The sequence below is a fragment of the Leopardus geoffroyi genome, chromosome A1, assembly GCF_018350155.1.
Source record: "Leopardus geoffroyi isolate Oge1 chromosome A1, O.geoffroyi_Oge1_pat1.0, whole genome shotgun sequence".
Lineage (NCBI taxonomy): Eukaryota > Metazoa > Chordata > Mammalia > Carnivora > Felidae > Leopardus > Leopardus geoffroyi.
In genome coordinates, this window is record NC_059326.1 from 206,431,251 (window position 1) to 206,446,944 (window position 15,694).

At 39.1% G+C, this 15,694-nt stretch overlaps 1 protein-coding gene across 1 annotated transcript; it reads right to left on the reverse strand.

The window, feature by feature from the left end:
- Positions 1-2,619: 2,619 nt before the first annotated feature.
- CARD6 (caspase recruitment domain family member 6) lies at positions 2,620-15,379 on the reverse strand. Its single transcript, XM_045439395.1, has 3 exons — positions 14,634-15,379; positions 12,723-13,280; positions 2,620-5,863 (listed from the first exon to the last, which is right to left on the reverse strand). Exons 1-3 carry the CDS (start codon positions 14,914-14,916, stop codon positions 3,618-3,620), a joined length of 3,087 nt encoding a protein of 1,028 aa, XP_045295351.1. The 5' UTR covers positions 14,917-15,379; the 3' UTR covers positions 2,620-3,617.
- Between the last annotated feature and the right edge of the window lie 315 nt (positions 15,380-15,694).

Consider the following 15,694-nt stretch of genomic DNA (forward strand, 5'->3'; position numbering starts at 1 on the left):
GGTTCTGAATTTTTGCACATTTGACTTATAACGCTTGAACTTGTGCATTATACAAAGATGCCCTTTAACTATATTTCATGTCCTGAATTCAGACTTTCTTAAGTCTGGAAAACCAATATTTTATACTATTTATACTGCCTGTCCCAAAACAGACTATATTTATACTGCCTGTCCCAAAACAAACTAGACTATTCCCTTATTTGATTTTGCCACATTCAACCATAGCATAGACTTGAATATGTAACTGAGTGCTGTCTATAAATATACACAAATAGAAAAAATTTATGAAAATCTTATTAGTAAGTCAGAGGGCTACATTACCCTCCGAGTTAAGAGACTGCAGACTATTTTTATATTCCTTTGTCTAGTTTTGCATTTTCAAAACTATATATAATTAGCCTATAGGTTTTTTGTGGGTTTTTTTTCATTTTATTTATTTTAGAGACAGAGCATAAGAGTGAGAGAGGGAGAGGGCCAGAGGGAGAGAGAATCTTTTTTTTTCTTTTTATTTAAATCCAAGTTAGTTAACATATAGTGTAATAATGGTTTCAGGAGTAGAATTTAGTGATTCATCACTTACATATAATGTCCAGTGCTCATCACAACAAGTGTGCTCCCAAGTGCCCATTACCCTTTAGCCCATCCCCTCACCCACCTCCGCTCCAGCAACCCTCAGTTTGTTCTCTGTATTTAAGAGTCTCTTATGGTTTGCCTCCCACTCTGTTTTTATCTTTTCCTTTCCTTCCCCTATGTTCATCTGTTTTGTTTCTTAAATTCCTCATGAGTGAAATCATATGGTATCTTTCTCTGACTTATTTCACTTAGCATAATACCCTCCAGTTCCATCCACGTTGTTGCAAATGGCAAGATTTCATTCTTTTTGATCTCCGAGTAATATTCCATTGTGTATATATACTACATCTTCTTTATCCATTTGTCAGTCGATGGGCATTTGGGCTCTTTCCATAATTTGGCTATTGTTGATAGTGTTGCTATAAACATTGGGGGGGGGGGGGCATATGCCTCTTTGAATCAGCATTTTTGTATCCGTTGGATAAATACCTAGTAGTGCAATTGCTGGCTCGTAGGGTAGCTCTATTTTTAATTTTGTGAGGAAACTCCATACTGTTTTCCAGAGTGGCTGCACCAGTTTGCATTCCCACCAACAGTACAAAAGAGTTCCACTTTTCTGCGTCCTCACCAACATCTGTAGTTTCTCGAGTGGTTAATTTTAGCCATTCTGACAGGTGAGAGGTGGTATCTCATTGTGGTTTTGATAGGTATTTCCCAAGAGGAAGATAATCTTAAGTAGGTTCCATGCTCAGCACAGAGTCCGATGAAGGGCTTGATCCCACAACCCTGGGATCATGACTTGAGCTGAAATCAGGAGTCGGATGCTCAACTGACTGAGCCACCCAGGCACCCCAATGAGCTTATAGTTTTATAATAAAGAGGAAACAGACTTATAGGGTCTCACAACTATAGTAGGATTTCTCATTCTCTTTCCATGTCTCCTCAGTTCCTGCTCCAGTGCCTTACACATAATATATGCTCAATAAATAAGTGCAAGAGAAGGAAGAAGGGAGAAAAGAGAAAAGGAAGGAAGAATGAAATGGAAAGGGAGAAATCTGTTAAGTGCCATCTGTTTGCCCCTCCAGGTTCACTCTCCACCTTGCTCTGAACCCTAAGACTGATCAACATGAACTGGCTAAGTGGGTTCCTTGTTTCCTGGTTTCTGGTTGGCTTTGGCCAAGGGGATGCACCATCAGATCGGGTGTGGAGTAAATATTTATTCCCCGGAATCACTCCCTGTGGGTCACTGTAGCCTGCTGTCCCCCTCAACCAGCCAGACCCAAGACCCTTCCTACACAGCTCTTCTGACTGGAGAAAGCACTGACCCCCTCTCTCCCTTCAGATCTTGGGGTGACAACGTGCCTCACACATCCAGTGTGCTGCCCTCTCTTTTACACTGTTTATACCTCTTGTCCAGCCCTTTATAAATAGTCCCATTATTAAACTCTCCTAAAAGTGTCCGATTTGAATGAACCACATATGTATTGTCATGACCCAAACTGACACAGAATCTGTTGGTGACAAAGAGCCCAACAAGTTCTCTCCTCCAATAACTAATCTTGAAGAAATGTTCAGAAAAACATTTTTAAAACATCACTAATATTGCTCATTTCAAAAGTTTAAACAACAAGAAGATTATTTTCATTGAGAAGCTCCACTTTAACATCAAAGATTTTGTAGTCATGGTAGTTATGCTTTTTCTCTTGAAAAGACAAATAGAAAAATCTACATGCATAGTCCCTTCTTTCTTCATCCTTTCAATAACCTTTAGAGATTTAGCACCCTCTAAATACTCAATATTAATTGCTTAAAACAGGCACAAATGAAGGATACCTATTATAGTATGAGAATGTTCTCAGAGATTAATTATTCCTTTTTAAAGATCATTTCTTAACTATGCATCAATATGATTTTTTTCCCTTGGTGTCCTTGAAGGCAAAAAAGAAAAAAAAAAAAAAACCCAGGAAAGACAAGCAGGGTTATTTTAGTACTTAAAAATTAGTATTAATTTTTTAAAAATCAAAATCCAAAAACCAGAGGTCTTAATCCAATTTACAAATCTTATGATTTTATTTCTACATCTAGTGAATTTTAACATGAATCTTTAAAGTGACCTTTTAATAATATTTGATGTCATTTACAATTAAACTTTGCTTGAATATTCTAAATTTAATACATTCCTTTTACTTATCCTTCTAATTAGCAGAACTTACCTGTATGTTTAGGATAATAATGAATCCAATGAATTAAAATTGTAAATTTTGTAAATCTTAAGTTCCGTTAAACATTCCAATGCTTTTTACAAGCTTTGTAAACCTATCTTAATCTTCTCAACTTAAAAAGTCACAACTCTAAAATTAAAAACTCAAGTATACATTTTAAGTTGGAATCTTGAGGACAATGTAGAAGATCCTCTAATAGGCCAAATTATCTTAACTATTACAAACATTTTAAGTATAAAACATAGTCAAATCATACCCAAGTTAATGCAAAATAATTTATATCATTGGTTGTTAGTTCATTATTTCTATATGTAAGGGTCAAATGAGAGAGTTATATTATCCAAGCAAATTGGAACTATTATCACAAGTAAGTTGATTTAAACATCCCCCAAACAACACAAGGTTATCTGCTTAGTGGCTGATATTGACCACAAACTTTTGACCAAGACACCTCTGGAGCAGCCAACATTTAGAGCAATTTTTGTTGCAACAACCAGGCAGCCTGAGCCTTATTTTATGGGGTGGTCTCAACAGCCCCATTCCTCGGATTCAGGTTATATATCACCTAATACTCAAGGTTGGATTTAGTTCATTTATTTACTCCTCGATTCTACTCTTAATTGTTTCATATTTTTCCTGTTGGAAAAAATCATTCTTACAAATGTTTTAATGATACCGTTTAGGTTGTGTATATCTTTTCTTTTTCTGTGTCATGCTAATAATAGTGGTCTCTTACCATGACTACCACTCTTCTTTAGGTTACCACATGATAGCAATGGTCTGGATTAAGGATACGTTTCATAGGTCTCTAGAGTAAGCACTTTAATGTTTCCCAGCCTTCTTGGGCCCTGCTCTTGCATGGTATGCCTTAGCCTGTGCAGGACTAGTCTTAGATGACTTGGGTTGAGTGGCCCTGGGCTGAGAAGGCTTATACTGGGAGGACTGGGATGGGCATGGTTTGGGCTGAGTGGGTTTGGGTGGACAAGGTTTAGCGTGGGAGAGGTGGCACTCAGTGGGTTTTGTTTGAGTGGGTTTGGGTTGAGAGGGCACAGGTTGAGAGTGTTTGACCTGGGATGGCTTGGGCTGACTGGGTTTGAACTGAGAGCTGGGTAAACATTTGCTACTGGGCCTTTGGAAGGCTGGATTTAAAGGCCCATCCTGTGTCTTCAGTTTGGCTCCTTGATGAGAGGCAGGCCTTAAAGGTTTTTTTGTGGCTCCTGCTGGTTGAAAGGCCTGAGGGTAAAAACCTTCAATATGGGATGTTGTTTTCATAGGTTTCCCAGGTGCCCTTGGTGGCTGTGTTCTATGGGTGTAACCTTGCTTAGGCTGTGGCTTCCCAGCTGCTTCTGCTGGCTGCAGACCCAGGGAGTGGGAGTGACCTACCTGGGAGACCACTACCCCAGACCTTTCAAGAGCTCCTGTTGTCTGTGGTCTCCTGGACCAGGCGTGTACGTGCTGAGACACAGGTCTTGGTAGTCCTCCAATTGTTTTAGCCATAGGATGTCCCAAAGCAGTTCTTGAAAATTTCGTGAATCTTTCAGGTGAATAAAATCTCTGGGGCTGGAAGTACCGAAACCCAAAACTTTTACCTCGACCATAGGCCCTTGTTTTCTGAAAGGGCCAGGGACGGAACCACTTAGACCTCTGCTCTGACCAAAAGTGGGAGCCCGTAACCCAGGGGGCTTTCAAAGAAACGTGGCTAAAGTTCCCTCCAATTCTGGTTGGTAAAGGACAGTTTTCCACACAAGGCACGAATCCTGGGAGGAGGTAGAAATTCTGGAGATTCTGGCTAGCCCCAGATTCTCCAGGCATCACAGCTGGGCTTTCACATGAGCTTTCTGACTGACTGGGTCTTTGTTGTCTCTCATCTTTAGCTGTTCCAGACAAATTTTCACTAGGGGGAGTTTGAATCCCCTGAACATTCTCGAAGTCTTGGTCTACCTGGATTCCCAACTCCCTGGCCAGGGAGCCCATGTCCTCCACAGACACACATCTGAGCGAAGAGGACATCACTTCCTGGAGAGCAGCTTGAAGACCCTCAATATTCTTCCCTCTCTCCCCAGGTGCCTCCCCCTTCCAAAACAGTAGCTGTGATGGCTTCAACTTCAGAGTCGTCTGGAAAAGCTGTGTCTCTTCACTCTCCTGGGCCTGGGGACTGAGGACAAAGTAGAATCTCTCGGTGGCAGCTTCTCCTAAAAACATTAGCAAGTCCCACTCCTTCTCACCTAGGTAGTCAGTGAAAAAAAACACAGCTGAGGAAACTTCCACCAAGAAACCAAACTGTGTCCAAAAACTTTCTAGATCTCCACGAAGGTTGGCCAGAGCAACAGGCTTTTGGAAAACACTAGGATTTTCCATTAGACCATCGCTATCAGGAAAATGCCACGTTATCTCTACCAGGCCATCAGAGATCTGCCGGGGAAACACCGGGCCAGTAAAATCCTGATGGAGAAAGATTTTGTGTGATTTTAGTTGGTCAGAGACAAGCAGTGTGTTGAGCATTCTGGACTTGGAGAAGCTACAGTATCCTAGGCGCACAAAAGAGATGACAGGCATCTTCATGAGAGTCAGGCACTTTTCTGTATCCCCCGTAGGCCCTCCTGAAGATTGTGCTGACCACTTCTTCACAATGCCCTTCATGGCCCCCAGCATTAAGATGCTTTTGTTGTTTTCTGCATCTGGCAGGAGCAGGGGAAGAGCAAACCGGCACTGATACATGTGTGACATGACCTCGCGTTGCAACGAGCTGTCTGAACAGAGCATAGATGCACAAAGAACATCAAAGGGATTAATGGTTTGTATGTCTCTAATTTCCAAATTCTCTACTCCAGTCAGCAGTTCCTCTTTGTTACCCTCACCCAGAACCTTGTGTCTGAGGATTGTATCTCTGGCCGTGACATCCAGTGCTTGAACTTTCATCAGGAAATTCCAGGCTAAGTCTCCTGGAGTCTCAGGTGTCCACATACATCCTCGATCTAAGGAGAATTGTTTAACAACATCTGGCACAAGCTTTCTGCTCCTATCCATGTTCAAACATGACAGGACATCTTTAAATACCTTTTTTCTTTCTGTAGGGAAAAAGATACTCAGTGAATGTCACATTCAGAATCTAAGCTACCTTCACTGACTTTTAAAATTAAGTAATTGACTTTTTCATTGTAAGAAGATGGAACGATACAAATATAGTGAAAGTTCCTTTTTGCCAGTCTGCCAATTCCATTTTCCTTCTAAGAGATGCCAATATGTTACATATATTTGCTTCCCGTCCTTTTTCTATGCAAGTATATAGGTAATGCATGAACACAGAGAAATATATCATTTGGTTCAGTGGATGCTAGTTTATTTTTACATAAATCATATTATCCTAAACAAATGATTCTTCGACTTCGTTTCACTTAATGGTATTCTTTGCAAATTCTTCTAAGTCAGTTCATACACAGGTTGACTTAATTCATTTTTAGCTAATCCATCGTGCTTCATGATTTGGATGGACCATTACTTATTTAGCCATTGTCTACTCATGGTCATTTAGGGTTTCCAATTTTTTGGAATTCTAATGTTTGTATGCAATGATGAAAAACCTTGTTAATATTCCATGATATGCACACGTGTATGAGGAATTCTCTAGGATGATACTGATTTGTTTTTTTAATATTTTTTAATGTTTGTTTATTTTCAGAGAGAGTGTGTACAGGGGAGGGGCAGAAAGAGGGAGACAGAGGATTCAAAGTAGGCTCCATGCTGTGAGCACAGAGCCAGATGCAGGGCGTGAACTCAAGAACGGTGAGATCATGACATAAGCCGAAATCAAGAGTCTGCTGCTTAACTGACTGAGCCATCCAGGCACCCCGATACTGGTTTCTTTTTCTTTCTTTCTTTCTTTCTTTTCTTTCTTTTCTTTCTTTCTTTCTTTCTTTCTTTCTTTCTTTCTTTCTGTCTGTCTGTCTTTCTTTTTCTCTTTCTCTTTCTCTCTTTCTGGTTTTTAATTTCTTTTTTTAATGTTTATTTATTTTTGAGAGAGAGACAGACAGAGGATGCGTGGGGAGGGCAGAGAGAGAGAGAGACAGAGAGACACGGAATCCGAAGCAGGCTGCAGGCTCTGAGCTGTCATCACAGAGCCTGACACTGGCTCAAACTCACAAACCCCAAGATCATGACCTGAGCCAAAGCTCGACCCTTAACTGACTGAGCCACCCAGGTGCTCCTGATTTCTTTCTTAAATGTATCTCTTGCTACAGTTTGGAGAAATGAAAGATTTTATGTCCATTAAAGTTTCCTCAGAATTTATGTGCTGTACCTACTTTCTCCTAATCTCCCATTTCCTAATATACCTCCTTACCACTTCTTGGGAATACAGAGATAGTGCTTAGAGAAAGAAGGTCAGAGAGCACTTTTTTTTACTCCTGGTAGTATTTACTCCTGGCAAACGAGCATAAGCTTCTTGGATCCCCTATACAATTAGCCTGGTAAGAAACAACAGAAGTGAGAGAAAGGTATGGATTTCAAGGATTAACAAAGATAACTAAGAAATCCTTGGACAGTCTAAAAGTTGCTTCAAGTGGAATATGTGTTGGGCTAAGAAGGTAAGGGAGGAGTTGGGGCTAGTAAAAAGGGTTCCCAGGGGAGGCAGTGAGAGGCTAGGTTTCAGGAAAGCTTTTAGGTCCTGCTCTTGCCTATCACCTATTTTGCCTTTGGACAACAATCCTCTGTTTCTTCAGCACAAAACTGGTACCCACACAGCCCAGGCCAAGTACTGACAAAGTAAGGACTTGTTAGTCTTTCCTGACTACTACAGAGCTCATCTGGATACCATACCCAGAAGCAACAGACTAAACAAATCTTATACAGAGCAACAATGATACAATCAACAAGCACAAAAATGGATAAAAAGAAAAAAAGTTAAGAAGCAATAATATCTAGAACCCAATATATGTTTGTAAACTTAAAATTTATGAAAATACCCCAGCTAAGGCAAAAAGAAATTATTTTAGCTGCCACCTACTGAAAGGAGATTCTTGAATTTGAGTCCAGTTAGGTTATTTGGAAATGAACACAGACCAAAAAAAAAACAAGACCCTTTGGAGATATTTAATAATCCAGAGTCTCTACAACCTATCACACACAATATTTAGGACACAATCCAAAGTTAACAGACATAGGAGGAAATAGGAACTATAACCCATACTCCATCAATGGAAACTGACCCAGATGTTAGATTTAGGATGTAAGAATTTTACTTTATTTTTTTTTTAATGTTTATTTATTTTGAGAGAGAAAGTGAGCGAGTGTGCGTGAGCAGGGAGAGAGGGACAGAAAGAACTCCAAATGGGGCTCAATCTCACAAACTGTGAGATCATGACCTGAACCAAAATCAAGAATTGGACACTTAACCGACTGAGCCACCCAGATGCCCCTAGGATGTAAGAATTTTAAAGCAGCTATCTTAACTATTTGTAAGAATATAAAATAAAATAAACTCATAATGAATCATTAAATAGGAATCCACAGGAAAAAATAGGAAATACTTACAAAATAGAAATTCTGGAATTAAAAATCATATTATCTAAATTTTTAAAAAATCAGTAGATGGACTTAATAGCAAATTGAAAGTAACAGAACATGGTCAGTATACTGTATACTTAAAGATACAGCAGTGGACATGATTTAATCTGATGAATAGAGAGGCAAAAATATTAAATAAAAAAATGTATAAAGCCTTAGAACCCATGGAAGAGTAATAAAAACTTTAACATATGAACTTGAAGTGTCAGAAAGAGAGGAAGGAACAAGTGGGACAGAAATATATATTTAGATAAATAATGGCTGAAGATTTTCCAAATTTGGTTAAAAAAATTTTTACAGATTCTGCAAATCCTAAGGGGGATAAAAACAAAGAAAATCATATCTAGCTATATAAGAGTCAACTGCTAAAAAAAAATTTTTTTAAGTAAAAAAATAATACTTACAGGGAACGATGATAACTGTAGACTTAGCATCAGAAACAATGGAAGCCAAAAGACAGGAATGGCATCCATAAAGTGCTGAAGGCAGAAAACCTGTCAATCTATAATTCAATATCTAGCAAAAATATCCTTCTGGAATGAAGGCAAAATAAAGACATTTCTCAATAAGCAAAAAATAAGAGAATTTCCCACTAATGGACCTACACTAAAAGAAATTTAAAAATAATAATAATAAATAAAAATTCTTCAGGCTAAACGGAAACAACATCACATTAAATCTTAGATCTTCAGGAAGAAAGGGCACAGGAAACGGTAAATATATGGGTTCCTGCCACTGGATGAATTCAACTGTAAGCTGGAAGGGAAGGGAGCTGATTGCTATAGTCTATACACAAGTTGACCTTATACAGTGCAGAGCACACAAAGCAACACCATAAGCCTTCCTGAGACTTAGATTTGACATGAATTTTTTTTTTGTCATGAAATTTAACATAACAAAAAACATAATGATGTTTCTCCTTTGAATCAGATACATTTGGATTTTTTTTTTTGAGTTCCTAGCTGCATAGACAAACAAATATTACAGAGGAAAAAGACAGAGTTAGCCTCATGCCTCCAGCCAACTAGACTGGATTGGTTAGCTACTAGAATTACATTGCAAGTCAGAACTACATTATTACTGAAACTTTCGTTGACATGTTTTACTAAAGGTGCTAGATTAATTGCAAAAAATAGCCCCAATTAATGGCTTTCTGGATATATTTTGGATTTCTGCAATATTACTTTGCAAGAAGTGGTATCTGTTTTTCCCCAACTCTTGAATCTGTTTTCCCCAACTCTTGAGTATGTCACAACTGTCTTTGTGTGACATACTCTGGCCAACAGAATGTGGCAAAAGTGATGGTGTTATGGGTTGAATTGTGCTCCCCCCCCAAAAAAAAAAAATTGTGTTGAAGTCCCCAGTACCTCAGAATGTGGCCTTATTTGTAAACAAAATCTTTAAAGAGGTCAAATTAAAATGAGGTCATTAGGGTGAGCTCCCATGAAGTATGACTGGTGTCCTTACAAAAAGGGGAAATTTGAAAACAGAGACATGCACAGAGGGAAAGTGATTGAAGACACACAGAGAGAAGATGGGCATTTAAAGCCAGGAAATAACTGAGGCTACCAGAAACTAGAGAGTACTGGAACAGCTCTTTCCCTAATGCCTGCAGAGAGCCCTTGACCCTGCTAACACCTTGGTTTCAGACCTCTGGCCTCCATAACTATGAGACAATAAATCTCCCATTGTCCTAAGCTACCCTTGTGTAGTGCTTTCTTCAGCCCTAGGAAACTAATTCAGATGGCATGATAGTACTAAATCTAAGCCTTCTCTTCTGTCTCTTTCTCTCTCTCCCTCTTGCCTTCTCTCATACTCCTGTGTCCTCTCCGTAAGAATATGCCCCATCTAGTCCGAGAATAAGTCCAAACTAGACTGCCAGAAGACGACAGACTAGTCTATAGCCAGCTGACCACAGACACATGAGAAAACTCAGGAAAGACCAGAGGAACTGCCCAGCCAACTGCAGACACATGAATAATAATACACACTTATTGTTTTAAGCAACTGAATTTTGATAAGCTCTATTATTACACTAAATAACGGACATAGAAAAGAAGATCATACAAAGTAAACAGTAACACGCAAGAAACACATCATAATATTAGAATGTTACCTATAGAATAAGGGGAATGGGGAATAAAGAAAAAAGGGAATAAAAAGACATGGGGCTTTTCACAGTATAATGATGATACTATGCAGTGAATAATTAAGTCAACCCTATACAATAAGTGAAATATGTAAATAAATTTTAAAAATTAAGAATGAGTCCTAGAGCGCCTGGGTGGCTCAGTCATTTAAGCATCTGACTTTTGATTCTGGCTCAGGTCTTGATCTCAGTTTGTGAGATAGAGCCCCGTGTCAGGTTCCATGCCAGCAGTGCAGAGCCTGCTTGGGATTCTCTCTCTCCCCCTCTCTCTGCCCATCCCATGCTCATGCTCATGCTCTCTCTCTCTCTCAAAATAAATAAATAAACTTAAAAAAAATGAGGCCTAAAAATGACTATGGATTGGGAAGGTATGAGGGTGGAACAAGAATTGTGTTGTAAATGGAATATTACTCAGCCATTAAAAAGAATGAACTCTTGGGGTATATGGGTGGCTCAGTAGGTTAAGTGTCCGACTTCAACTCAGGTCATGATCTCGTGGTTCATGAGTTTAAGCCCCACGTGGTGCTCTGTGCTGACAGCTCAAAGCCTGGAGCCTGCTTTGGATTCTGTGTCTCCCTCTCTCTCTCTTTGCCCCTCCCCCACTCATGCTCTGTCTCTCTCTCTCTCTCAAAAAGAAATAAACACTAAAATATTTTTTAAAAAAAGAATGAAATACTGTAATTTGCAATGACATGGATGGAGCTAGAGTGTATTATGCTAAACGAAATAAGTCATTCAGAGAAAGACAAATACCATATAATTTCACTCATATGTGGAATTTAAGAAACAAAACAGATGAACACATGGGAGGGGAGAAAATAAAAAATAAAAAAGAGAGAAGGAAACAAACCACAAGAGACTCTTAACAATAGAGAACAAATTGAGTGTTGATGGAGGGAAGTGGGCAGGGGATGGGCTAGGTGGGCGATGGATATTATTAGTAGGGCACTTGTTGTGATGAGTACTGAGTGCTGAATGTAACTGATGAATCACTGAATTCTACTCCCGAAACCAATATTACATTGTATGTTAACTTACTATAATTTAAATAAAAATTTGAAAAGAAAAAAAAAAAAGGAATTGTGTTGTAGGTTAAATTATGTATCCCTCAAATTCCTATGTTGAATTCCTAACCCCCAATGCCTCCATGATATTATTTGGAAATAGGGTCATTGCAGATATAATTAGTAAAGATGAAGTATTAGGGTGAGCCCTGATCCAATATGACTAATGTCTTTATAAAAAGGGGAAATGCACCCCTAGAGAACCTAGAGACCTAGGGACCTAGAGAAATGCACCCAGGGAGACAACTATGAATGCAGAGAAGAGGGATATTTTTACAAGCCAAAGAATGCCAAAGATGTCCAACAAACTGCCAGAAACTAGGAACAGATTCTTCTTTACAGCCTTCAGAAGTAACCAACCTTGATTTCAGATTTCTGGCCTCCAAACTGAGATGCCACATTTCTGTTGTTTATTGTTTAAGCTACCTCCTTTGTGGCACTTTGTTACAGCAGCAGTAGCAAACTAATACAAAGTGTGATGAGGAGGACTTACTCCTCTCCTACCTAGAACTGGATGATGGATCCCCACGATTTGGACTGAGTGTGAGACAATAGCTATGTTTCTTTCCCTTCTCTGCTCAGAAGTTGGTGATATTTATTTTCATACACAATATCTCTCCAAATGAAGCATTTCTAACATTTTGAATTTTCATTCAGAAATATTCCAATTCAAGATACCAATATAATTTCCCTTATCAAGATGATAATTTATGACTGGATCAAGCCAAGTACCAATATTTTGGGATCTTATCCAATTATTATAAGCTCCTCTCTGATTTTCACTTCAGTAGTTAGGCCCATAATCTCCATATCCCTCTGACTGGTCACAAAGGCACTGAAATGACTTAAGAGGCTTAATTTGAGGCTTAATTTGAGCAAAGTTAGTGGTTAGCAACTTATATGTACCATGGAGGTGACTGCAGAAACCTGTAAGCTGACAGTCAGTATTTATTTTTGCTTATATTGTCCATCATTTTGTAGGGCCCAGGTCTTCCTCTCTGTCAACCCCACCCATAAGGAAATTCCAAATTAGAGAGGCATAAGGAATTTGAGTAGCTGCTTTTCTGGTGCCTTTCCTTACCCCTTCTCCCCATTGTGTCGTGGAAACCTAAAAATAAGTTGTGGCCCAACTACCACATAGTATGGCCATACCTTCCATCCTTTTCTCCTCCTCCGCTGCGAATGACATGCCAGTTTCGGAATCCTCATAACTCTGTTCTTCATCAGAGAACTGTGTGGTCTCTGAATATGCAGCGCCCTCTTCGCCATCATAAACACCGTGCTCTGAGTCATTATAATCCTCTTCTTCCACAGAGGTTTCTCCATCTTCAGAGTGTCCAACAGATTCAAAATATTCCTCTTTTCCTAAGTACAAAGAATCATCTGGCTCCTCGTATCTCTGTCCATCCTGTAAATACTCAATGGTTGCTGGAATTTCATATTTAACGTTCTCAACTAAATGTGGCAATATGCCTTTTGGTGTGTTGTATTCCTCCTCATTTTCCCTTGAGGACCAAGCAGCTTCCTTATAAGTAGTTTTCGTGTCCCTGAAGCACTCAGAAATTCCCATATCCAGGTGTTCTTTCTCTTTGAAGGACACTGTGATTTCAGGATTCTCGGGCTGTTTCTCTCCAGAGGAAAAAACATCTTCTGAATTCTTGCTTATCCCGATAGCTTGAAGAGGTTCTATGTTCTCATGTTTTAAAAATTCTGAAAAGCACAAGAAAGTTGGGGGAAGGGGTATTTTGTTTTTTCAAATTAACAAAAAGACCTCGAAGCATCATCTCTCTTCTTTATTTTTTTTTTAATTTTTTTTTTAACATTTATTTATTTTTGAGACAGAGAGAGACAGAGCATGAACGGCGGGGGGGGGGGGGGGGGGAGGGGGTTGCCAGAGAGAGAGGGAGACACAGAATCTGAAGCAGGCTCCAGGATCTGAGCTGTCAGCACAGAGCCTGATGCGGGGCTCGAGCTCACGGACCGTGAGATCATGACCTGAGCAAAGTCGGACGCTCAACCGACTGAGCCACCCAGGCGCCCCTCATCTCTCTTCTTTATTTCAAAACTGCAGGATAAGAATACCTAGCATCTCCCAGACAAATAACAAGTCAATTGTCATTTTTTCTCTCACTGGAAAAAAATCAGATCACACTCCTACCTTGCTCAGAAGTTTGGCTCTTCATAGCAAACTCAAAGAGTACATGAGTGAAACAGAAAATCTGAATCCTATGAATAGTGCTGACGTGTGGATTTACTGTGACCCAAAACCAAGTCAGATTTCCTAGGGCCATGGCTGATGAAATCTGATCCTAGTAATTTCTAATTGGGAAGCAAATAGCTCTAATCTGGAATAGTAAGTTCTAGAAATAATAATATCTATTTCTCTAAGCACATGGGTCTTGTCCTACATTACAGACTGTTAACATGAACCTTTTTGGCTGAACCTCTACCTCTCTAATACCTCTTGAAATAATCTTCAATATTTTTTAAATTTTTAGAAAAAAGAGCTACATCTGTCTCTGGTAGTAATGTACAGAGTCACTAAAAAATCCATTCTGGAAGAATTACTCCCTCATCTGCCACTAATTATCTTTAAACATTGAAGAATTAGCATTTGAATTGTTTCAGAAGAGTAGGCTTCTGCAGGTATTCTTATCACAGAAAAAAAATGAAGTTACTGATTCACCATATAGGTGTGCTACAAAATCATGTTTCTGATATTTCCAAAATGGCTATACTAAGTGAAAGATGCAGCATTTGGTCTTGGGGTTGTAAAATATCCATGAATTTACTTATTGAATAATAAGCAGTTTATACTAGCACTAAAAAACTGCAAATTTTGGATACAGTTTGAACAAAAACTTAGCAATCCCCTAAATCAATAAAATACATTGTTCCCTGCTTTTAAAATCCTGGACACTTTTCCCCTTTTTCATATGCTAGTGAAAATTATCTCCAGGAGAAAGACAAATGAAAACAAAAGGCAATAATATTCTTTTTTCAGGGAATCTGCCTTGTCACTCTTACTCTTACCCCCCAAAAAAGTACAGAAATCCAACTTACCGTTTTGTAAGCCACCAACAGTAGCTGACTCTGGAAAAGTACTAAGTAAACACTTGAGAAAATGCTGACAGCTCACCTCTCCCCTTTTCTGTACCAAAATTAACAGCTTTCGACTTTTCTTCAGGGGATCTGTAACATTCTCCAGAGTCTCATACTCTTCCTCAGAAATCAGCCCCCGAGAGGTTAATGAATCTAAGACAGAATCAGGATCGTGTTGGAGGATTTCAAGTAACTTTTTTCGTTCTTTTTCTATGATCTCTGAAGCAACACTCCTGGCAGCCATTGTTCCTGTGTCCTCTACACCAGGAAATGGATTTTGAAACCGTTCCAATAGTAAATAAATACAGGTTAAAAAAAATGGCAAAGAGTAATTCTATTCAGCAAAGATCAAACAGGTCAAAGATATCTAGCATTGGAGAGGGCAAGTACAAACAAGTGGGGGGTGGGGGGTGGAACCAGCCCTAAACCCAGCCAGGCCTGCCTCCCTATAGATTATTTATCAGCTCTTTTGCTCACTTGACTCAGTCTCATTTTGACTCAGCCCCAGTGTCAATTCCTCTGAGAAGTCTCTCCTGAAATTTAGTTTGGACTAGGTATTCCCTGCTCAGAGCTCTATTCGTGATAAGATTGAATTGATTAATTCTTTCTGGAGAGAAATCCTGCAATATGCAGCAATAAATAAATAAATGCTGATAGATAAAAATACAAATTAAGGGGTGCCTGGGTGGCTCAGTCGGTTAAGTGTCTGACTTTTGATCTCAGCCGAGATCATGATCTCAGTTCCTGAGCCTCATGTCATCAGGTTCTGTGCTGGGCACGGAGCCTGCTTGGGATTCTCTCTCTCCCTCTCTCTGCTCCTTCCCTGCTTACACACACACACTCTCTCTCAAAATATATAAACACTTTAAAAGTAAAAAATAATACAAATTTATACCTTTCAACTCAGCAATTTCACTTCTAGAAAATTTCTTAAGGAAATAATCAGACAAATGCCCAAAGATACATGTGTAAGAATCTTCGTGACAGCATTATTTATGATAGCAGAAAAATTTTAAATAACC

Excerpts from the sequence above, each read along its gene's own strand:
- CARD6 (XM_045439395.1), bottom strand. The coding sequence starts at position 14,916 with ATGGCTGCCAGGAGTGTTGCTTCAGAGATCATAGAAAAAGAACGAAAA. Across the intron at positions 13,281-14,633 it reads TGTTGGTGGCTTACAAAACG|AATTTTTAAAACATGAGAAC; the intron begins GTAAGTTGGATT and ends TGTGCTTTTCAG. Across the intron at positions 5,864-12,722 it reads GGAGGAGAAAAGGATGGAAG|AAAGAAAAAAGGTATTTAAA; the intron begins GTATGGCCATAC and ends TTTTCCCTACAG.